This window comes from Sorex fumeus, unplaced genomic scaffold (genome assembly GCF_029834395.1).
Source record: "Sorex fumeus unplaced genomic scaffold, SorFum_2.1 ptg000199l, whole genome shotgun sequence".
NCBI classification, from domain to species: Eukaryota; Metazoa; Chordata; class Mammalia; order Eulipotyphla; family Soricidae; genus Sorex; species Sorex fumeus.
This window is the reverse complement of record NW_026606256.1, coordinates 2,173,219-2,195,173: the sequence shown is the minus strand read 5'-3', so window position 1 is coordinate 2,195,173 and position 21,955 is coordinate 2,173,219. Positions and strand designations below refer to the sequence as shown.

At 61.3% G+C, this 21,955-nt stretch overlaps 1 protein-coding gene across 2 annotated transcripts in view; it reads right to left on the bottom strand.

Moving 5' to 3' along the window:
• Positions 1–1,884: 1,884 nt before the first annotated feature.
• The window catches only part of CLIP2 (CAP-Gly domain containing linker protein 2), a 32,391-nt gene continuing 12,320 nt past the window's right edge, over positions 1,885–21,955 (bottom strand). The window contains exons 3-16 of one of the 2 annotated variants that reach the window (XM_056108191.1): positions 19,656–19,780; positions 18,935–19,148; positions 17,997–18,194; positions 17,156–17,259; positions 15,680–15,740; positions 13,016–13,120; positions 10,222–11,157; positions 7,909–7,966; positions 7,126–7,209; positions 6,543–6,699; positions 2,926–3,085; positions 2,642–2,827; positions 2,443–2,505; positions 1,885–2,337 (exon numbers count right to left, since the gene is read on the bottom strand). In XM_056108191.1, coding sequence (XP_055964166.1) covers positions 2,326–2,337; positions 2,443–2,505; positions 2,642–2,827; positions 2,926–3,085; positions 6,543–6,699; positions 7,126–7,209; positions 7,909–7,966; positions 10,222–11,157; positions 13,016–13,120; positions 15,680–15,740; positions 17,156–17,259; positions 17,997–18,194; positions 18,935–19,148; positions 19,656–19,780 — 2,463 coding nt within the window. In that variant the 3' untranslated portion in view covers positions 1,885–2,325. The remainder of the gene's footprint in view (positions 2,338–2,442; positions 2,506–2,641; positions 2,828–2,925; positions 3,086–6,542; positions 6,700–7,125; positions 7,210–7,908; positions 7,967–10,221; positions 11,158–13,015; positions 13,121–15,679; positions 15,741–17,155; positions 17,260–17,996; positions 18,195–18,934; positions 19,149–19,655; positions 19,781–21,955) is intronic. The other variant, XM_056108192.1, reaches the window with a different exon arrangement.

The window sequence follows — 21,955 nt, the reverse complement described above, 5'->3', positions numbered from 1 at the left end:
GAGTGAGAATCTGTCCTAGAAGCAGCTTCCCCTGAGGGGAGGACTTTACCTCTGTTGATTGTATGACCACACCTACATGTAGTTATTACCCCGACCCCTCATGCTCGGGGATTTAACTAGGCTGTAAGAGTGGGCTGGGGAGGCAGAAAGAGAATGAAGTGGGATCGAGGAGGAGAATGAAGTAGCATGGGGGAGGGAGAAGCAGGAGGAGAATCAGAGATGGAGATGGGAATGGAATAAACTGTGACTAGGACCAACCAGCCTGGCCCTCGTTTCTTCTTCCTTCGTCTGCCCATCCCCATCAGCCTCCTCGGGGCGGGGGAAGCGGCGTGAGACCAATGAACGCAGGCAGCGGAGAGGGAGCTGCAGCCTGCGAGACCCTTTCCTATTTTATTAAGTACACAATGACTGGCCCAGGTTCAATCCCTGCCACCCCGTAGGGGTTTCCTGGAGTCCCACCAGGAGGGATCCCTGAGCATGGCGCTGTCCCCCAGCACCCCTATATGATCCCTGAGTCCCTCAGGAGGGACCCCTGAGCACATGGCCAGGCGTCACCCCCCCAAATAAATGAATGAGTGGCTTTTAGTGGACACCAGATGCGCCCGATATAGGATAGTGTCCACTCTCTTCCACCAGACCCTCCCCATGCCCCCCACCCCGTCCCCTCTGCTCCTGGACCAGGGTCAAGAGGGTCGTGGTGGCAGCTCCTCCTTTGGCTCCTGGGCTCCCTCTCCCCTGGTCACTGTCCCTGCCCCAGCAGTGTCTGCTAGTTGGTGCTAGTTGGCCCAGCGTCCAGCCCAATCAGGAAGCTCTCAGGAAACATGGGGCCTTTTTCAGGGTCCACGGGGAGGTGGGGGGTGGGGGCCCAACTGCAAAGCCTGTGGAGAGCCGGCAGCCTGGTGCAGGGGCTTCGGCTTGGCTTCTTCCACCCAGCCCCCCGAGTCACCGCCTGAGAGACCACCACCACCGGGGGGTCCTGGACCTCGGTCACAAGCTTTATTGTCTCGAGCACGGACTCGCCACACTTCAACAATTCCACTTTGGGGGCGGTAGGGGGAACGCCTGGGGCAACGGCCGGCGGGGGGGGGGGGGGGGTGGTGGTGCACACCTTCCTCCTGCACCCTGGCCCTCTGGGGCCCCAGGCATGGGGAAGGGACGGTTGGAGCCCAAGTCCCGGGTTTGTTGGGTCGAGGCCGCAACCTCTGGGTTAGGCCCGAAAGCGTCGCTTCTAGGCTTGTTTGCAAACTGCAAGCGCCAGCTACAGAAAGGCGGGGGGCAGGGGGTGGGCACCCCCAGCGGTGTGGGGAGACTCCTGAGTCACTGGGCATTCCCGGACACAACCTCCACTGTGTGCACTCTGGGGGCTACGGGGGTCCCCCTGCAGCCCTGTGGGAGCCGAGGCGGCCTCTGTGTGTGTGTGTGTGTGTGTGTGTGTGTGTGTGTGTACCTCTCTGCTGATCCTGGGAACCAGTCACCAGGCGGTCCTCAGCTCCATGTGGGTGGGACTCCCTGGTCTTGCCTGCTATGCAAGGGCAGGGTTTTCTGGTCCCCCCCAGCCCCGGGGTCCTTCCCTGACTACAGGAGGGGCCTTAGATGCTGCGCCAGAGAGAGCAGGAGTGTGGCCAGGTGGGCACGCAGCCACATAGACCCCAAGCAGACAGTGCCCCATTCCCCCCAGCGTGTCCAGCTCCACGGCCAACCTGGCCCGGTTAGTGGCGGGGAACGAACGAGGAGGGGGGCCCCCCAAATGTCGCTAATACTGTGGCTGTAGTGTGATGGCCTGTCAGCAGCAGGTCGGCGCTGAGCCCCCACCCCAGCATCCGGGGGCTCTCCGGTAGCTGGGCCAAGGGGAGAGTGGTGTGGAAACGAGGTCCCTCGTGGAAGAAGCCGGGCCCCTCGGGGGAAATGGCTTTCTGGGGTCTGAGGGGCTCGGGAGAAGGGGGAGAGAGGGTGGGTGGGGTGGGGCGATCCGGGTGCCCCGAGGGTCCTCAGACAGTGCCTTCCGGGGAGGGGGCCTGGCCCAGGGGCCTCCACTGCCCCAAACAGACCCCAGGAACGGCGGGGTCTGGAATGAAGGTCCGGGGGGCCAGGCCCGGCTGTACCGCTCTCGGGAGGCTGTGACTGGGCCTCCTGGTCTGGACAGGGACGAGGGATTGTCCTCCGCGGTGGCTGCGTCACACGGTTCTCACACTGTCACCACAGCCGCTCTCCGCTCCAAAGTGACAATTCTGGCGCCTGCCTGGAGGGGGTGGCGCCTAGGCAGGCCGGAGGGGCGCGGTACCAGCGGGCAGCTCCACGGCCAGGCAGCTCCTCCGTGTCCCGGGGTCAGTGCTTGTCCTGGAGAGAAGGACCTGGTCAGGCGGCCCCTGACCGGAGGGTGGGCTCCGGCCGTGGCCGGCGGCGCGGGCGGGTGGGCAGGCGGGCGGGCTGCGGGACCCTCACCTCCTGTTTGTGGGCCTTGTCCTGCTGGTGGACGCCGTTGGCCGAACCCGAACCTCCGAGGGCCTGCCAAGTCCAGAGCAGCGGCGGCTGAGCCCGGGGCGCTTCCCGACCCCCGCCCCGCGGGGGCATCCCCCTCCCGAGCCGGGGGTCCCGGGACGCGGGGGCTGCGGGGTCCCGCACCAGCCTCGCCGGGGCGCACCTGCGACTTGTCGGGGTGGCTCCTCAGGGCCTCCAGGAGCTTCTCCACCTGCTGCGTCTGGTCCAGCGCGGCCCGCAGGGCGTCCTCGGTGCTCACGAGCTGGTGCTGCAGCCGCAGGAGCTCCGGGGCCGACGACGGGTCGATGAGCGAGAAGCGCCGCTGCTCCGACAGCGCCTTCTCCTTGTCCTGCGGGCGGGCGCAGCGTGACCGTCCCCGTCCCCGGGCCGCTCGGAGGCCGGCCCTCCGCCCCGGGGGTCCCGGCCCCGCCCCCCACCCCCACGCACCAGACCCGTCAGCTTCTCCCGCAGGCCCCGGATGTCGTCCTTGAGCTTCTGCTCCTTGATGCGCCACTCGGCCTTGTGCACCTCGCGGCCCAGGTCTCGCTCGGGCCCGGGCGAGTGCCGGTTCGCCTCCAGCAGCAGCACCCGGAGCTCGTTCAGGCTCCTTGGGGGCGGGCAGAAGGGCGGCGGTCACCGGAGGCCCCGCCCACCCACACAGCCCCTCCCACCGGAGACCACGCCCGCCCGAGGCCCCGCCCACAAAACAGACCCTCCCACCAGAGTCCAAGCCCAACAGCGGCAAAGCCCACCCAAAAGCACCTCCCACCAGAGACCACGCCTACCGGAGGCCCCTCCCACCAGAGACAAGCCACAAGGAGGCCCTGCCCACCTAAAACAGCACCTCCCGCCGGAGACCACGCCCACCGGATGCTCCGCCCACCCGAACAGCCCCCGCCCACCGGATGACCGCCCACACAGCCTCTCCCGCCAGAGACCACGCCCACCCGCTGGAGGCCCCTCCCACAGACAGACCCTCCCACCAGAGTCCACGCCCACCAGTGGCCCCGCCCACCCAAACAGCCCCTCCCGCCGGAGACCACGCCCACCGGATGCTCCGCCCACCAGAACAGCCCACACAGCCTCTCCCGCCAGAGACCACGCCCACCCACTGGAGGCCCCTCCCACAAACAGACCCTCCCACCAGAGTCCACGCCCACCGGAGGCCGGGCTCTCCCAAACAGCGCCTCCCACCAGAGAACACGCCCACCAATAACCCCGCCCTGCAGTGACCCCGCCTCCCACAACATCCCCGCCTCTACAGCCACCAGCCCCAAACACCAGCACTCCAGCAACCAAATCCAGAGAGGCCCATCCCAGCAGCCACGCCCACTCCGCCGACCACCACCCAGCCCAGCCCAGCCTCAAACCATCCACAACAGCCCCGTCCCACCACCCCGGAGACACACCCACCCCGCAGCTCCGCCCACAGCCCCACCACCCCGCCCACAGCCCCTCCCACCCCAGCAACCACGCCCACTCCGGAGTCTCGCCCACCTGGCGGTCACACTGGCTATTCAAGCTGCCTCAGTGTCCCTCTCAGAAGTCCCCAAGGCACTAGGATTGGGGTCAGGAGAATCTTGAAGCCTTGGCTTCCCCAGAACTCTGTGTGTATGTGTGTGTGTGTGTGTGGTTTGCCGTCACACCTGGTGATGCTCAGGGGTGACTGCTGACTCTGCACTCAGTAATAACTCTGGCTGTGCTCAAAGGAACATACGGGATGCCGAGGATAGAACTCAAACGGGCTGAGTGCAAGGCAAACGCCCTACCCACTGTACTCCCTCACCAGCCTCCGCACATTTTTTAATAGATTTTTATTAAAAACACCTTGATTTACAAAGTTGTACATTATACAGTTTGTTTCAAGCCTTCAGGACATCTTTTAAGGTTTTTCAATTGTGCTGCCAGGGGTCCATACACGGCTTCATACCCAAGGAAGTGTTTGTGTGACAAAGAAGTCCTTGGCCTCTTTAGAGTTTTAAAGATCAGAATAAAGGTGGGAAAAGAATTTCGAGTTGGGTGTGGAGCAGGTATAGCAGGCAGGGCGCTTGCCTTCTTTGTGGCTCATTCAGGTTTGATCTCCAGCACCCCATATGGTCTCCTGAGCACTGCCAGGAGTAATTCCTGAGCACAGAACCAGGAGCAAGCCCTGAGCATTGCCAGGTATAGCCGCCCTCACCCCCCAAATCATCAAGGATTTTTTGTTTGATTTTGGGTCACACCCAGTGGTTTTCAGGACCTAATCCTGGCAATGATCAGGGGGACCATATGGGATGCCAGGGATTGAACCTGAGTGGGCTGTCTGCAAGGAAGGCACTATAGTATGCTCAGTATAGTATCTCTCTAAGCCTTTTAAAGATTTTAATTTTTTTGCTTCCTTTTGGGGTCACACCCAGCGATGCTCGGGGTTACTCCTAGCTCTGCACTCAGGAATCACTCCTGGCGGTGCTCGGGGGACCATATGGGATGCTGGGAATCGAACCCGGGTCAGCCGCGTGCAAGGCAAACACCCTACCTGCTGTGCTATTGCTCCAGCCCCAGGGAGAAGTTTCTTAAGAACTTTTCAGGGCTCTCATGGGTCAAAACTACTTTCATGAAAATGACATTTTCACTATAATTTTTTTTGGGGGGTCACACACTTGGTGCTCAGGGGCCATTCCTAGTTTCTGTGCTCAGAGGATCAGGTGGGGTCTGGGGATTAAACTGGGATTGGCTGTGTGCATGGCCAAGCACCTCACCCCTGTACTATTTCTCCTGCCTTCCACTATCGTTTCTTGGGAGTGTGTAATTTTTCCTTTGTGCCACATGAAATATTAGTATTTACCTGAAAAGACTATTCAGATGCTTTTGTGGGGTGGGGTGGGGGGGCGGGTAGGGTCACACCTGGCAGAAGTCTCCCAGCTCTGTGGTGGGGATTAGTCCCCTCTATGCTGGGAACCGTGCAGGGCTGCTGGGGTCAAACCAGGATTGGCCACAAGCAACATAAGCACTTTGCCCACTCAGCTGTCTCTCCGACTCTGAAATACTCTTAAAAAAAAAAAACCCACAATCTACGTATCTAAATAAGGCAAGATTTTCAAAATGCACTTCAACCAAAACAACAATTTGCAAGAATTAATTGCTGAAGAAATGGGAATCCAGCTGTTTTCTTTGAAGCAATGTTTAAGAAATTTGCAAAAAAAAAAAAAAAAGAAAGGAAAGAAAAGAAAGAACGAACCCCACTCTTCTCACTAAATATATTTTGTTTTAGGAAACAGCAAGCTTATCTAAAGCATGCAATTTAATTGCAGTCTCCAACCCTTCAAACTTGCAGGCTGGTGCGCATCCTACACACGGCTCTGCAGACGGCCACTGGGAACCCAGGCGGGAGTCGGGGGTTTCAGCTTCCTCCATCTGCAGCCCGCAGCGGCCCAGGGTCTGCAGGCAAAGAAGCTTCTGGCCTGCAATTTGCTTACTACTGCTTTGGTAAGGGGTGACAAATTTCTTTTTTTCTTTTGGCTTTTTGGGCCACACCAGTGGTGCTCAGGAGTTACTTCTGGCTCTGCACTTTGGAATCACTCTTGACAAGCTCAGGGGATGCCGGAGATTGAACCCTGGTCAGCTACGTGCAAAGCCAGCACCTTACCTGCCATACTATCACTCCAGTCTCAGGAGACATTTTTTCAATTTCTTGTTTAATGGATATCAGAGAAAATCTAAAATACACACCAAAACTCTTTGGGAAGCCTCAGTGATTTGTGGGAGTATGAGCATGAGTGCCTGTGTGTGCATGTGTGAATGTGTGTGCATGCATGTGTGTACATGTGAGTGCATGAGTGTGCATGCGTGTTGTGCACACGGGTGTGTACGTGAGAGTGCGTGTGTATGCATGGGTGTGTGTGTGTGTATGTGTGAGAGAGCATGCGTGCATGTGTGTGTGCGTGTGTGCATGTGTGTGCTGGGTTCTGAATTCAGGGCCCCCGCTCTGAGCTGGCTCTTGGTGACTCCCAGGCACCTGCTGACCTCAGCTGGTGACCTGTGCTGAGGGGGCAGTGAGGGGTGGCGGGGTGGCCGCCCGGACTCACCGCTCCTTGCGAAGCAGCTCTTGGCTGATGAGCACCAGCTGGCCCGAGGCGTCGTGCGTCTTCCTGGACACGGCCTCCAGCTCGGCCTCCAACCGCCGCTTCTCCTTCAGCAGAGCCTCTGCCCGCTTCTCCCCTGACCTGCACTTGCCCTCCAGGGCTGGAGTCAGCGTCAGGAGGGGAGGAAGAGGCCTGAGCCGGGGCAGGAGCAGTTGCGGGTGGGTGGGTGGGGCTCTCATCCCGTAGCATGGGCCGAGGAAACCACTCCCAGAGCAGACCCAAAGCCCCCAGCAGCAGTGCCCACTGTTGCTACCACCAGGGCCCGGGGGTGAGCTGGGCCTGTCCCATCAGAGCAGGTGAGAGTCTGGGCAGGGCTGTGGGGGGTCACTCTCCGGAACCCCACACTAGCACCCTGAACCCCTCTCCGCAGTGCTCTGCCATCCAGGCCTGGCTGGGACAGGTGTGCTGAGGCATGGCAGGGACCAATCTCGGAGAGGGGTCAGGAGTGGGGTCCCCATGCCCACCAAGGTGAGTGACCCTGCCTGGCACCCTGTGTGGTTCCGCTGGTTGCAGGAGTGAGACTTACCACTTACTTGGGCCCTGAGCTGTTCACTCTGTGAGGTCAGGGCAGCCACCTCCTTGTCCCTCTTGTTCAGCTTGTCCTGGAGGACTGGGAATGGGGGGCAGGGGTGTCAGGACTCCAGGGCTGAGGCTGGACACAGCAGGCCACGGGGGTTGGGGTCCCTCCACAGGAGCCCTAAGACAGAGTCCTCTCGGCACAGCTCCCAGGACAAGGAGCCAGGACTCCCCCACCCTGTCTCCATGTCCTCAAGAGAAACAGGGAGACTTGGTTTCAAGGGGGCCCGGGTCCAAGCAGCCTTGGGGAGGACAGTGCATGGAAAGTGCTAGAAAGCAGTGAGCTGGGAGCAGAGCCACTGTTCAGAGGGGAGGGAACCGGCCTTGCACAAGGTCGACCTGGGCCTGATCCCCCGTCCCCCGTCTGGTCCCCCGAGCACTGCCAGAAGTGGTCCTTGAGTACAAAGGCAGGAGTCAGCCCGGTGCACACCGGGGGTGGCCCGGCCCCCTCGAATCCCCAGAGCAGAGTGCACCCCGGGATCCTCAGCAGCCCGGATCCATCGAGGACCCGAAAGACCTGTGGTATGTCCTCCAGGTGGGCTGCGTCAGAGCCAGGGACACCGCCTGTCCCCTGCGGTGTGTGGTATGTGCTCATACCAGCGCAGATGAGCCCCTGTGAGTGGGGGAATGATGGGGCAGCCACAGGCACTGGGATCTACTTCAAGGGGCAGCGCCTGCCCGGGCACCTGGCCAACTGCAGCCTGCAGCGCCCACCTCTCCTGTGGCCACTCACCCTCCAGGGCCTCCTTCATCCTCAGCTTCTCCCCGGAAATGTCGTCCGGCTCAATCATCTGCAAGAGGGGCCTTGTGAGGGGACACTCCGCCGGCCCTCCACCCCCACCCCCCAACAAACTGGCGTTCGGGTACCAGAGATGTGGACGGGAGTTACAGCCATCCTCACCCCGGTCTTCCTGACCCCAGAGGCGCGCTGCCTTGAGCTGCTGGCACGGAGGCCAGTGGTCTGACCCCTTCCTTTTGTTTCTGGCCCATCCCTGATGGGGCTCAGGATTAAACTCCTGGCAGTACTTGGGGGACCCTATGGGATACCGGGGATTGAACCTAGGTCGGCTGCATGCAAGGCCAGTGCCCTGCCCGCTGGACTATCTCTCTGTATCTCTGTTTCCTTTGTTAAGAGCCTTGAGGCCCGGGTCAGAGTGATAGCACAGCGGGGAGGGTGTTGGCCTTGCACATGGACTACCTGGGTTCAAGCCCCGGCATCCCATAGGGGTCCCCAAGCACTGCCAGCTGAGTGCAGAACCAGGAGTAACTGCTGAGCATCACTGGGAGTGAAGCCAAAAGACAGACAGAAAGAAAGAAAGAAAGAAAGAAAGGAGAAAAAGAAGAAAAAAAGAAAAGAAAGAGAAAGAAAGAAAAGAAAAAAATGAAGAGAAAGAAAAGAAAAAGAAACAAAGAAAAAGAAAGGAAACAGAAAGAAAAGAAAAAAAATTTAAAAAAACGAACCAAGAGGCACCTTAACACACAAGTTCCCTCCCTGCGGCCTTGCTACCATTCTTGTTCTTCCCAAGACTTCTCTGGAGTAATAAACTTAGACACTGGACTAGAGCGATAGTACAGCGAGCGTGGGGGGGTGTTTGCCTTGTATGTGGCCAACCTGGGTTCGATCTCCGGCATCCCACGTGGTCCCCCAAGCACCGCGTTGGGGAGTAATTCCTGAGTGCAGAGCCAGGAGTAAGCCCTAAGCAATGCCAGGTGTGGCCCAAAAGCCAAAAAACAAACAAAAAAAAAACAGCACCAGAGTATCAACTGGGGCGGGGTGGAGAACGAAGAGCTCGTCCAGCAGGGAAGGCGCCTGCCTCACACGTGTCTGACCTGGGTTTGCTCCCTGGTACCGCACTGGGTGGCCTAAGTCCCACCAAGAGTGCGCCCGGAGCACAGTACCGGGAGTAAGCCCTGAGCATTGCAGAGGGTGACTCTGTCAAACCAAACCCGATAAAACCCGGGTGGGCAAGTCCCCAGGGTCCCTGACTGTCCTTGCACCGGGTCTGCAGCCAGGGCTGCTCACCCCTCCTGTCGCACACACTCGGCTCGGACCCCTGAGCCCTGTTTCAGTTTGCACCCCCAGACCCCAGGGGGCACGCACAGCAGCAAATGGGGGTCATATTCAACACCCAGAAATATGTCTTTGGCTTCTCGAACTCAGAGCAAGAGACCCAAATAATCCAGCTGTGGAGCCTCTGAGAACTCGGGAGATGGGCAGGCTCAGACCGAGGCCCTGTGCACGCAGAAACCGACAGATGGGTGGACATCCTGGACCCCACTGCCCTGGCTTCCCAGACCTCCTCCCGGAAGGGGCCGCTTCTGGTGCGTAAAACATCCAGGACTGGCAGGAAGCGGGTTCCCCGGGCTTCCTGAGGCCGAGGCTTGAACTGTGTCTTCCGGCGGGTGGGGCCAGCCCCGTCCCAGAACTGAGGAAGCCTGTCCGGGGGCGGCTCAGCCACTGCATCTCTCCTACTGTCTTTTTTTTTCTTTTTGGGTCACACCCAGAGACTCAGGTTACTCCTGGCTCTCTGCACTCAGAGGTTACTCCTGGTGTTGCTTGGGGGACCATGTGGGATGCCGGGAATTGAACCCGGGTCGGCCGCATGCAAGGCAAACACCATCCCCACTGGACTATTGCTCCGGCCCCTCTCCTACCATCTTTGTGTGTGTGTGGGGGGGGGGGGGTGTAGAGGGGGATGGACACCACACCACAATGCTCGGGGCTTCCTCCTGCCTCTGTGCTCAGAAATCACTCCTGGCTGGACTCGGGGAGGTTCGAACCCAGGTCGGCTTTGTGCGAGGCCAATGCTCTCCCCACAGTGCTTTCTCCAGCCCCCGCTGTGTTCTTGGCGACCTGGCGGTGGCCAGCCTGGACCACGCCTGCTGTACCTTGTCCATGCAAGAAACCCGCTCCATCCTCAGCCCCAACGGGGGGAGGGGGTTTCCTGCTCTGAGCCAGGCCTCCCCCTACCCCCCCACCACCTCCCAGGGCCTTCCTCTCTCTCCAGCGGGGGTGGGGCGGGAGGGAGGACCGGCGGTCGCCTACGTTGCTTTGCTGGGCCGAGCAGCGGGTCTCGGCGGCCTGGAGCCGGTTCTCCGCCACCAGGAGCTTCTCGCGCAGCCTCTCGGCCTCCTGCCGGCTCTGGGCCTCCGCCCACTGCAGCTGCTCGTAGTCCAGCATCTTCTTCTCGGCCAGCGCGATCTGCTCCTTGAGGAACTCGATGGCCTGCGCCTGGCCGCGGTACTCCACGTCCAGCTTCTCCAGCTCCTGCACCCGCAGCTCAGCGTCGCGGGCCTGGTCATGGGCCTCGCGCAGCTCCAGCCGGTGCTGGCTGGCCTGCGCCTCCAGCTGGCCCTGCCAGTGCTGCCGCAGGCCGGCCAGCTCCTCCTGGGCCTCCTGCAGCCGCTGCCGCAGGCCCTCCTTCTCCTTGGCGTGCACGGCCGTCTCCAGCTCGTGCTTGGCCTGCAGGTTGCCCAGCTCCAGCTGGTGCTCCATCTTGATGCCCTCCATCACGGCCTTCAGCTCCCCGATCTCCTTCTGCTGGGCGCCGGGGCCCGAGTTCAGGGTGGCCTTGAGGTCCTCCAGGGACTTCTGGTGGTCCGAGGCCAGCGAGTCCAGCTTGGACTTCCAGTTGTCCATCAGCCCCATGTTCTCGCTGGTGGCCTGCTGCACCCGGGCCTTGAGGTCGGCCACCTCCTGCGCGTACTTCTCGTTGGCCGCCCGCAGCTGCTCGGCCTCCGCCCGGTAGGCCCGCAGCGCCTTCTCGAACTCGTCCCGCAGCAGCCCGCGCTCCCGCTGGTGCTCCTGGCTGGCCGCCAGCAGCCGCTCCCGCAGCCGCAGGGTCTCGGCCGCCTCGGGGTGGTCGGCGGGCGGCGGCCCCGAGTTCAGCAGGCACTGCTGCAGCTCCTCGATCTCCCCGCAGCGCAGGCTCAGCTCCTCCTCCAGCTGCAGCACCCGCGACTTCTCGGCCACCGTGGTCAGCTGGCGGGGAGAGAGGGGCGGCGTGAGGGCCGTGGCGGGGCGTGCGTGGGCGCGGGGAGGGGGGCCCTCCCTCTCCCTCCTCTCCTCCTCCTCCTCCTCTTCGGCACTCAGGGGTCCCGGTTCTAGTGCGGGGAAGGGAAGGAAGGGAGGGCACAGCCCCCAGGAAGACCCCCGGCTTGGAGCCGGATGACGGCATGATTTGGGCTGTCAAGGTCCCCATGGGGTCAAGCTGGTGGCTGAAAGAAACCGTTTGTGGTTTTTTTGTTTGTTTGTTTTTAGTGGGGGGGCGGGGCCCGCCCGGCTGTGTTCAGGGTTGACTCCTGTCTCTGTGCTCAGGGATCACTCCTGCTGGGGCTCGGGGGACCCTATGAGACGCCGGGGAAATGAACCCCGGCTGGCTGCGTGCAAGGCAAGCACCTTCAACGTACTATCTCTCTGGCCCAAGTTTCGGCTTCTTACAAGCGTTATTCTTTTGGCTTTGGGGCTATACTGGTAGACCTCGGGGAATTTTCCAGATGTGCTGTTTGGGGGAAGGGGCATGCAGTGTCTGGGATTCACCCCAGGCCTCCTGAATTCCCGCCCAATGACCGACCCCTGGCCCCTGCTAATTCTTTTTTTTTTTTTTTTTTGCTTTTTGGGTCACACTCGGCGATGCTCAGGGGTTACTCCTGGTTCTGCGCTCAGGAATTACTCCTGGCGGTGCTCAGGGGACCATACGGGATGCTGGGAATTGAACCTGGGTCAGCCGCGTGCAAGGCAAATGCCCTACCCGCTGTGCTATTGCTCCGGGCCCCCTGCTAATTCTATTTTTATCTTTTTCTGTTTTCTCTGATGGGGTACTCAGCAGTGCTCTGGACTGAGTCCTGGCTCTGTGCTTGGGGTTTGCTCTTGGCAGGGCTCAGCACATGTGCCTGGAAACAAATCTGGGCTGGTCGCATGCCAGTCAAGTGCCTTCTCCCAAGTACTGTCTCTCCGGCCTCACTAATGCTCTTTGTAAAGGACAGAGATGCAGAGCGAAATTGGCCTGTGGCTGTTCTGTGAAGTTCTGCAGCTGGACGGGGTTGGTTCATGGAACTGAGAGTAGCACCCGAGGCAGTCTGGCCTAATGTGGAGCGGAATCCACATGGGATGATCCACTCGGGCTGGAAACTCGGGGACGAGTAGGGCTCCGGCCCACAAAAACCACCTGGGTCACGCGCCAACGGCAGCACCTGGACACACTATCTCTGGAGGGTTCAGCCTTTCGTGAGCGTGAAAGCAGGTGATCGTCACTCCATAAGCCTGTTTCCTGGGGACTGGCCACCAGCGCGGGGGTTCCAGCCCCTCGCCAGGGCCTGACCCAGTGGGTTTCTGCACACATGTGCAGTTGCCCAGGGCACCCACTGCAGAGATGCTAACAGTTCCGACCGTGCGTGCTGCACTAGTAGAAACTGCCTGCAGGGGGCGCCAAGTGCCAGCCGGGCCAGGAGCCTGGACTCCCAGAGCGTGCTTCCCGGGACAGTGAGACCAAGGCTGATACAGTGTCCCTGGGGACACCCCGTCCCCGCCCCCCCCCCCCGCCCACCTCACCACTTCCTCCAGCCCAGGCCCCTTCCTGGGGCTAGAGAGAGCTGGATGTGGTGGTGGTGGGGGGTGGGTGGGAGATGTGGGCAGGAGGGCGCCACGCCTGCCCACGGAAGGGAACACGATGGAGCTTGGTCATGAGGCAGGGGCCGGTCTCAGGAAAGGGACCAGGAGGGGGCTGGGGAGTCAAGACCGCACCCCCCTTCCTTCCAACTCTACTGTCCTGGAAGGGGGTGTGAGAGGAGAATGGAGCTGGGGGGTAGCCAGAGAGGGGGGCGGGCGGGCGGGCGGTTACCCTGTTGTCCGCTAACTCGCGGAGCAGCCGCTCGGCCTGCGCCTTCTCCAGTAGCAGGCTCTGCTCCAGCTCCCCAACGCGCGCGTGCTCCAGCTGCGTCTGAGTCTGCTCGGCCCGGGGCGTGCGGGGCAGGGGCAGGGGCGGGAGGGGGGGGCAGGGGCAGAGGAGGGGAAGTCAGAGGAGCAGAAAGAGAGAGGGAGCGAGGGAGAGAGACAGACAGAGAGAGAGAGAGAGAGGCAGTGTCATCTTGCGTGAACCAGACAGAACAGGGCAGAGTGGAGGTGGCCAGGGACAGACAGGTGGTGAAGGGGCGTGGCCGCCCCCCTCGCGGTGGCCGGCTGGGTCTGCTTCCTGGCAGGTGGGGTGCTGTGCCCCCCCACCCCCGCCCAGGCAGGCATCCGGGGACCCACCCTTCCCCAGGCCGAATGGCCTCCCCCGGCGGTGGCAGTGGCGCCCTGATCCCCGTGGGCCCCTGGAGGGAGGCACAAGGAGGCCTCCTCAGACCTCCTGGAACTTTGAAGGTGGATGGGTCACGGGTCAGGAGGTTCCCGAGACAGCGCCATACTGTCCCTGTCACCAAGCTTCTCTGCCTCCCGCCACCCGGCCCCGCGGCCTGGCCCTTGTTCCTCCACGGTCACAAAAGCACGTCTGTGTCGGCTCTGCACGCCCACTCCACATGCTAACAAAGCCTTGCATTCTCAGGCTCTGGCCAGCCACGTGGGTCTCCCAGAGCGGATCTAGGAGGGGCGTGGGCTTGGGGGAACCTGGGCAGTCCCCAAGTTTCCTTGGGAGAGGCCGGTGGGTGTTCCTTTGCCCCCTCCTGTCATGCCCCCAGCTAGGAGGAAGAGGCAAAAGGAATGTGTGCGGGCATGCTAAAAGGCTGGGCAACACTGCACATGCGTGTGTGTGTGTGTGTGTGTGTGTGTGTGCGTGTGTATGTGCACATGCATGTCAAACAAGTACATTGCAGGCCAGAGAGACAGCTCAATGGGCTGGGCACAAGTCTTGCAGCTTATAGGAGGCCCAGATGCCGTCTCTGGGATTAGATGGATTCCCCCAAACACTACCAGGAGCCCCCTCCAAGCAGTGAGCTGGGCATAGCCCGAGCACCAGCAGGTGTGGACCCAAAACCAGAAGGAAAGAAAAGATTTTATGCCAGGTCTGCCGGGGTGGCACCTGGGAGGCCCCTCTCTGGGATAGCCCACTGAGAAACACTCCCGAAGTCACGGGGTACAGCGACACAGGAGCTGGGGCTCACCCAGGGTAGCCCTCTATCAGAGCCAGAGATGCTCTCTCAAAGGGACGGATGACGACTTCTGGCCCCAGGACTGTAGGGGAGTTGCGAGCCGCTTCCAAGAGCTGCAATGTGTAATCACCAAGGCCCTTCCTCAGCCTTGGGTGTGCTTTCTAGGGGGTATGCCAGGGTGAGGGTGGGGGCTCGCCCAGGGCTCTTTATTAAAAAAGCATCAGAAGCCACAAACAGAAGCAATCTGGGGATGAAAGGGGCAACGGGCACGGACACAACCATGAGCAGGAAGACCTCAAGGTCAGAGGACACAGAAGACTGGGAATGGGACCACATGCACACGGGGAGCATGAAGTGAGGGAGAGGAGAGACGGTGGGGGGCAGAGCTCAAGTCTCGGGGTCTCTTTTGGAGTTAAGGTGGGCAGGAATGAGCCCAACTCTGGTCAATCTACCTTGCCACTGCCATGAATCCGGACACAATTAAAAACAGTTCCGAACAGGCCACAGTGATAGCACAGTGGTGAGGGCATTTGCCTTGCACGCAGCCAACCCGGGTTCGATCTTCGGCATCCCCTAGGGCACCCCCGAGCACCGCCAGGGGTAATTCCAGAATGCAGTGCCAGGAGTAACCCCTGAGCACCGCTGGGTGTGACCCCAAAATAAACAAAACAAAACAAAACAGGATCAAAAGGGGATGGGAGATGTGGCTCGGCCATGCACCACATGCCTCACGCGCGAGAGGCTCAGGGTTCAACCCCGGGCACTGCAAAACAAAGCACGCACATTCCTGGAGCCAGAGAGCTGGTCTGCGCGCTGTCTGGACAACCCTCTCGGCCAAAGCTGATTGGGTCTGGGTAGACACCTGATCTACAAGCAAACAAGCCCATTGGCCAGCCTGGGACCAATCGGATTCGCTCTCAGGGACAGGTGGTAGCTGATTGGTGCTGGGGTCTGGGCGGGGCCAGGAGACTGGACCCGAGCAGCAGAAAGCAGATACACAGAGACTGAACATCAGGGACAGACGGCACCGGGCCAGCGGGGTCAGAGCTCTGGGTGGAATCACGGGGGTGGGGGGTGATACCAGGGCAAGTTCTCGGCTCCCAACAGCTGCACCCATGGGCACCGCACAGGGTGAGGGATTCTCCGGTGCAAGATAGGCACACCGAGGCCGGAGAAGGGAGGAAGCTGGTGAGGCAAGTCAGAGCTGGCCTCTCCATGGGACAGCTCCCTGGAGTGAGGGAGGAGGGGCAGGAAGGCCACCCCGCAGGTCTAGGCTGGCAGAATGGGGCCAGCCCCACACTTCACACCCAGGTCCCTCACAACCTGCCCCTGGTGGCCAGTCTGACTCTCCCCTGCCCGCCCAGCCCAGCCTGGGCCCCAGAGCCAAGGGAGTGCAAGCTGGGGCCTTGGCATGTTACCTCCAGGTCGCCCTTGGTGATGGACTCCTCCTCCACGCGGAACTGCAGGTCCTCCACCTTCCTGCAGGAGAGACAGGACTAAGGGGGACTGAAGGGACACACATGGGCACCATCCCCAAAGTCGCTCTCGCTCAGGCTCCTGCCAGCGCCCAGTACACGGATGAGGAGACTGAGGCCTGGCACAGGGTCACCGAGACACCCCCCCCACAGACCCTCCCTCAACACGGTCCCCATAAAACCACTTCTTCAAGGTCTGGTGGGGGGGGGTGGCAGGCCGTTGCCATGGGAACCAGATGTGTGGGCCCCTACAACCTGCAGTGCAGATATAAATAAGCTCCCTCTCTCCACTCAGATAGCAACAGCAGCCCTGGGGGTACACGGCGACCTGCTCAGAGCCCAAAGGGGTGAGGGGACGGGACGCTGAGGACGAGGCTGCCTACCGGGAGGGGAGGGAACTGCAGGAATCTGTGGATCAGCCCTGAGAGCTGTCCTGAGACAAGGGCACCCACCACTGTACCATACCCATCTGGCAGGCTGCGGACCCCAGAGCCTGAGCTTTCCCCTCTGTGCACTAATGCTAGGCAGAGAACTGGGGTGCTGCTGCTCTCAGTGGCGCCAAGCCGCGGACATCTGCGGTGAGCTCATGCAGAGAACTCATTGCGAGGGGTCCCCACAGACACGAACTGGTTCACAGTTTGCGCGCGAATTCCCAGCTTGCCCCCCTGACAAGAATACCCCACACCTGGGGCCGGAGCGATAGCACAGCAGGCAGGGTGTTTGCCTTGCATACGGCCGACCGGGATTCAATTCCCAACATCCCATATGGTCCTCCGAGCACCACCAGGGGTAATTCCTGAGTGCAGAGCCAGGAGTAACGCCTCTGCATCACCCGGTGTGACCCAAGAAGCAAAAAAAAAAAAAAATACCCCATACCCCACACCCACCTCGGGCAAGAGAGATAGCCCAATGGGTAGAACATGTAAGAGGCCTGGGCTTTGCCAATGTCCATGCCAGCACTGCACAGCCCCCTGATCACTGAGCCTGAGTGCTGAGCCCAAAGTTATCTCCAGAGCACTGCTGATATGAGCACCTCCCCATGGCACATGAGCACTACACAAACAAGGGCCATATGAAGGAAGACTGTGGCCACCACCAGCTGGGCGCCCTACTCAAGACCCTGTCTCCTGTCTTTTCTCTCTCTCTCTTTTTTTTTTTTTACTTTTTGGGTCACACCTGGAGATGCACAGGGTTTACTCCTGGCTCTGCACTCAGGAATTACCCCTGGCCATGCTCAGAGGACCATATGGGATGCTGGGAATCGAACCAGGGTTGGCTGCGTGCAAGGCAAACGCCCTACCCGCTGTGCTATGGCTCCAGCCCCGAGACCCTGTCTTCTCAAGAGCTCCAGAGAAGGGGGCCAACAGCAAGGATGTAGAGAGCATGGCCGGTCCGGGCTGCAAGGGCAGGGGGCCTCACCTGCGCTCCTCCTCCAGCTGGTTGGACAGGTCCACCTTCTCCTTCCGGACACTCTCCACCAGCAGCCGGGCCCGCTGCAGCTTCTCCTCAGCTTCTGCAACATACTGGGCCCCGGGCAAGGGCAAGGAAAGGGTCAGCTTCTGGACTGTGGGGGAGGCCTGGCTGCGTGCCAGACCGCAGAGGCAGCCCCCACGCACAGGGAACCCCAAGGTCACTTGCCTCCAGGCCCCAGCACCCCAGTCCTGGCACCTCCCTTTGACTCGGTCTCTCAAAGGCCCTTGTCCAACACCCAAGGGAGGGACAAGACAATCCCTGATCATGGGTAAGTAATTCGTCTTTCACACAGCTGATCCCTGGCATCCCAGAGTCCCCTGAGCACCATCAGGAGTAATTCCTGAGTGCAGAGCCAGGAGTAAGCCTTGAGCATTGCCGGGTGTGCCCCCAAACCTCCCTGCACCCCCAAAGTAAGAGATGAGTGGACAGACTGGAGGCTGGGGAGAGGGCTGCTTCCGTGCACCCGGCCCAAGAGTGCTCCAGAAAGCTCCGGAAAGCTGGGGTGTAGCCATGGCTGTGCATATGAGCTGTCTCATAGCAGCTCTGCGCAGAACTGGGGAGCAACAGGAAAAGCTGCGCGCACAGCACCCCCTGCCTGGGAACTGGGGGCAGCTCCGCGAGAATTTCCCACGACCTAAAACAGGTTTCGTGAGAAGCCCCAGGGTGGCAGGGTCCTGTCCAGCGCCGGGAGTCCACAGATGTGGGCACGAAAAGGACACGTGCGGGGTCCTGGTGGAGACGCCCCCCACTCTACCCGTCCGGCTCTACCCTGGGGCTCCCGCCCCACCTGCTCGTGTTGCGCCTTGAGCAGCGCGATCTCCTTCTCCACCTCGCAGATGTGGCTCGTGGCCTTGGCCACCTCGGCCCGCTCCAGGTCCCGCTCGGCCAGCAGCTGCTCGATGTGCTGCTGCTTCTCCTTCAGCGCCTCCTGCAGGGCGGTGGTGCCCGAGATCTTGCGGGCGTAGCGCGAGGACGTCTCGGTGAGCTGCGGGGTGAGGCGGGGTCAGGAGGGAGGGGTGGAGCCCGGAGGGCGGGGTCAGGGGAGGGCGGGCCCGGAATAGGGGGGGCCAGGAGGGAGGGGGCGGAGTCAGGATGAGGGGCGGGGCCAGCAGGAGGGCGGGGCCAGGGTGAGGGGCGGGGCCGGGAGGGCGGGGCCAGGAGCTGTCCGGGAGGAGGGTGACTCAGGAGGGGGAGGGCATGGGGAGGGGCGGGGCGGGCTCAGGAGGGAGAGGGAAAGGGGGAGGGGTGGGTTTGTGGGAGGGGTGGGGATCAGGAGGGGGAGGGGCGTGAATAGGAGGGGGGAGGGAACCAGGAGCGGGAGGGGCTGGGACTCAGGAGCCTCAGCCTGGCACCGACAGGACCACGTGCCTGTCCTTCCCGCCAGCGCCCAGCGGCTGGTCACGGGTATGAGGATGGCGCACTCCTGATGGCACTGCCGGGAAGCCAAGTCCTGGCCTGGGGGTGCCTTTACCCGGGCTTGAACCGGGTGCGTGCAGGAAGGGGGCGGCCTGCAGGGTCCCACAGCATCGCCTTCCTGCACCTCCTGTCCTGCCCTGCCACACCTGTAGAGCCCTGCGTGTGCAGGATCTTCCCGTCCCGTGTGACCTCCTTGTCACTGTAAAGGATATGCCCAGCCCCTGACCAATCAGCTCTCCACACAGAACCCAGGGTGGGTGGGCAGCAAGTCCAGGTGTCCCAGCCCCCTTCGCCCCCTGCCCGCCTTACCAGGCCACTGCGGCTTGGCCGGCCCCCCACGGAGGAGGCCACGGAGCTGACGGAGCTGATGGAGGAGCTGCTGGGGCTGTGGGTCAGCGCCGAGACCCCCATGGCCATGCGCTTGCTCTTCTTGCCCTTCGCAGGGCTGGTGGACGGGAAGCCGATGCGGATCACCTTGTGGATGGGCGCGAAGAGCCCGAACTTGGGGGGGCACTGGAAGTACCTGGGGGGGAGCACCCACTGAAGACACGGCCCCCTGCCATACTCCCCCTCCTTACCACACCCGGCAGAGAGAGGACCCCACAGGGCCAGGGCCTGAGACTCTTGCCGTTGGGGCCGTAAGGGGGGATGGAGGAGTGACCACCGCAGTCCACTCTGTCAATCCCTCCTAGGGACACTCAGTCCAGTCTCAGGCTCCGAGAGGGTCAGTAATGACCGTGAACCCCGCAGGCTGATCCTGTCCCTCTGCCCAGCTGCTCCTCACGGTGAACCCGACTGCCCACAAGGCCCAGCTGTGCCCAGCCATCTCAGCAGCATTGCGTTCACTCCCCAGAGGCACCTGCAGGTTCCCAGGCCCCCAGCCAGCTCAGCCCGGCAGCTGACCTCTCCCATCAGAGATGCCCAGTACCGGTGACCTCTTCCCCAGGTCTCTGGGGTCTGAGCGGGCCCCGCTCCAGGGCCCTTGCCCGCCCGGCGCTGGCCCACATTCCGCGGGCAGAAGCCCCTGTACCTGGTGCCCGCCACGGCCCCGTCGTTCTTCCCGAGGGGCTCGTCCAGCTCCACGCCACACCACTCGCCTTTGGCGAAGTCTGTCTCGCCCACATACCGCACCACGCCGGTCTTGGTGCCGCCGACCTGCAGGAACACAGAGCACGGGCTGGGGGGGACCCTGGGTGCAGGGGTGTCAGCGGCGATGAGCCTGCTGTCCATCCCGCCCTGTGACGGGGGCCGGAGAGACGGTACCCTCATGGACCCCCTCAAGCATCTCTGGGGGCAGCCCTGCAGAACCCCAACACCATGGGGGTGACCCAGGGGGTCCCCAGCCCTGAGGCAAGCACCCTCCCTCATGAAACAAACGCTGTGCAAGTGCACATGTGTTTCCTAACCTCTCAGCTTCCACATTCCCATCTGCAGAACGACAGGGGCTGGGGTTTCTACCTGGCCCCATGGGCAGCTGCGGCCATGCTGGGGGCTCCGAGAGGCCTGTTGCAGGCCACGCGCATGCTCCTTTGTGAGCCCTCTGCTTAAAAAGGGTGTGTGTCTGTGTGTGTGTGTCTGTGTGTGTGTGATGTGTATGCAGTGTGCATGTGTGTACGTGTGTATGCATGTGTGTACGTGTGTGTGTGTGTGTGTGTGTGTGTTATGCACTGCAGGTGCATGTACCGGGCACATCTGAGAGTCTCCATGCGTGTTCTCCTCACCAGCGCTTTCAGGGTCCGAGAGGCAGCTCAGACCGGGAGCACGGGCCCAGGTGGAGCTGTGCGTTCACACCTCTGAGTCACAGGACCCACAAACACTGCTGGGGGGGTCCCCCGAGCCTGGGCCCTGAGCAGCAGGCTGAGAGCTGCAAGTGGCCTCAGGACAATGAAGTGGTTGGCCTGGTGGGTGCCCAGGGCTGAGGGAGGCGGGGACAGAGTTTCAGCACTGCAAGCGAAAGGATGCATAGAAACACTACTGAGGGGCTGGAGCAAGAGCACAGCGGGGAGGGTGTTGGCCTTGTATGCGGCCGAACAGGGTTCGATTCCCAGCATCCCATATGGTCCCCCGAGCACCACCAGGAGTGATTCCTGAGTGCAGAGCCAGGAGGAACCCCTGAGCATCGCTGGGTGTGACCCAAAAAGCCCCCCCAAAACAAAACAAAACAAAAACAAAAACAAACACTACTGAGAAAGCATTACCATGAAAACACTGAGGGGCCAGAGACAGTACAAGGCGTAAGACTCGCCATCGCTGACCTGGTTCAATCCCCAGCACCCCACAGGGTCCCGTTTCCAAACCCCCCCCCCCCCCCCATTGCTTGCATGTCAAGTCAGCCCTGAGCACTACCAGGAGTGATCCCTGATCCCTGAGCACAGAGCCAGGAGTAATCCCCGAACATTGCACAGGCGGAAGCCCCAAGGCCCATCCCCAGCACCACGGGGACCCTGGCACCGCCAGGTGTGGCCCCCAAGCCCAAACCCTGTGATTTTATTATTTTTATTTTAATATTTATTTCTGATTTTTGAGCCACACCCGGCGGTGCTTGGGCCTTACTCTTGGCTCTGTGCTCAGGGACCACTCCTGGTGGGACTCAGGGGACTGTATGGGACGCCGGGGATCAATCCTGACTTAGCCACATGCAAAGCAAGTGCCCTCCCCGCGGTGCTATCACTCTGGCCCCCTTAAAATTAATACTTTAAAAAGAATATTTAACTCAGTGGTCTTTTACTATACCTGAATCTGTCCCCAAATCTATCTCCGGAATGTTTCATATCTGGGAATAACCTTTTGTCCCCACATCACACTATCCTGTATCTCTGCCACCCCCGCCCCAACCCCCGTCCCCACCGCCCCCGTTTGCTTGTTTTTCTGCCTGACTGACCTTCTCTAGTTTCTTTTTTTTTGGGGGGGGGTCACACCTGGCGATGCTCAGGGGTTATTCCTGGCTATTCACTCAGGAATCATTCCTGGCGGTGCCCAGGGGACCATATGGGATGCTGGGATTCGAACCCGGGTCGGCCGCGTGCAAGGCAAGCGCCCTCCCCGCTGTGCTGTCGCTCCAGTCCCAACCTTCTCTCATTTCTCAGAGGACTTATTAGTCGCCCCAGAGAACCTTCTGGTACTTTCCACCAGGGTGGGGTGGCCGGGGTCTGGGAAGCAAGTGAGGAAGGAGCACAGGAGCTGGGGGCTGAGTCTTTGGAGAGAAACCCTCAATGAACTGCCCTCTCCAGTCTGGCCTGCCGGGGTCTCACCCAGAGACCCTCTGATGCTCGCAGGACAGGCACGTCCGTTCCGCCCATCTGCTGGGGGACAGTCCTGGCACGGACCCAG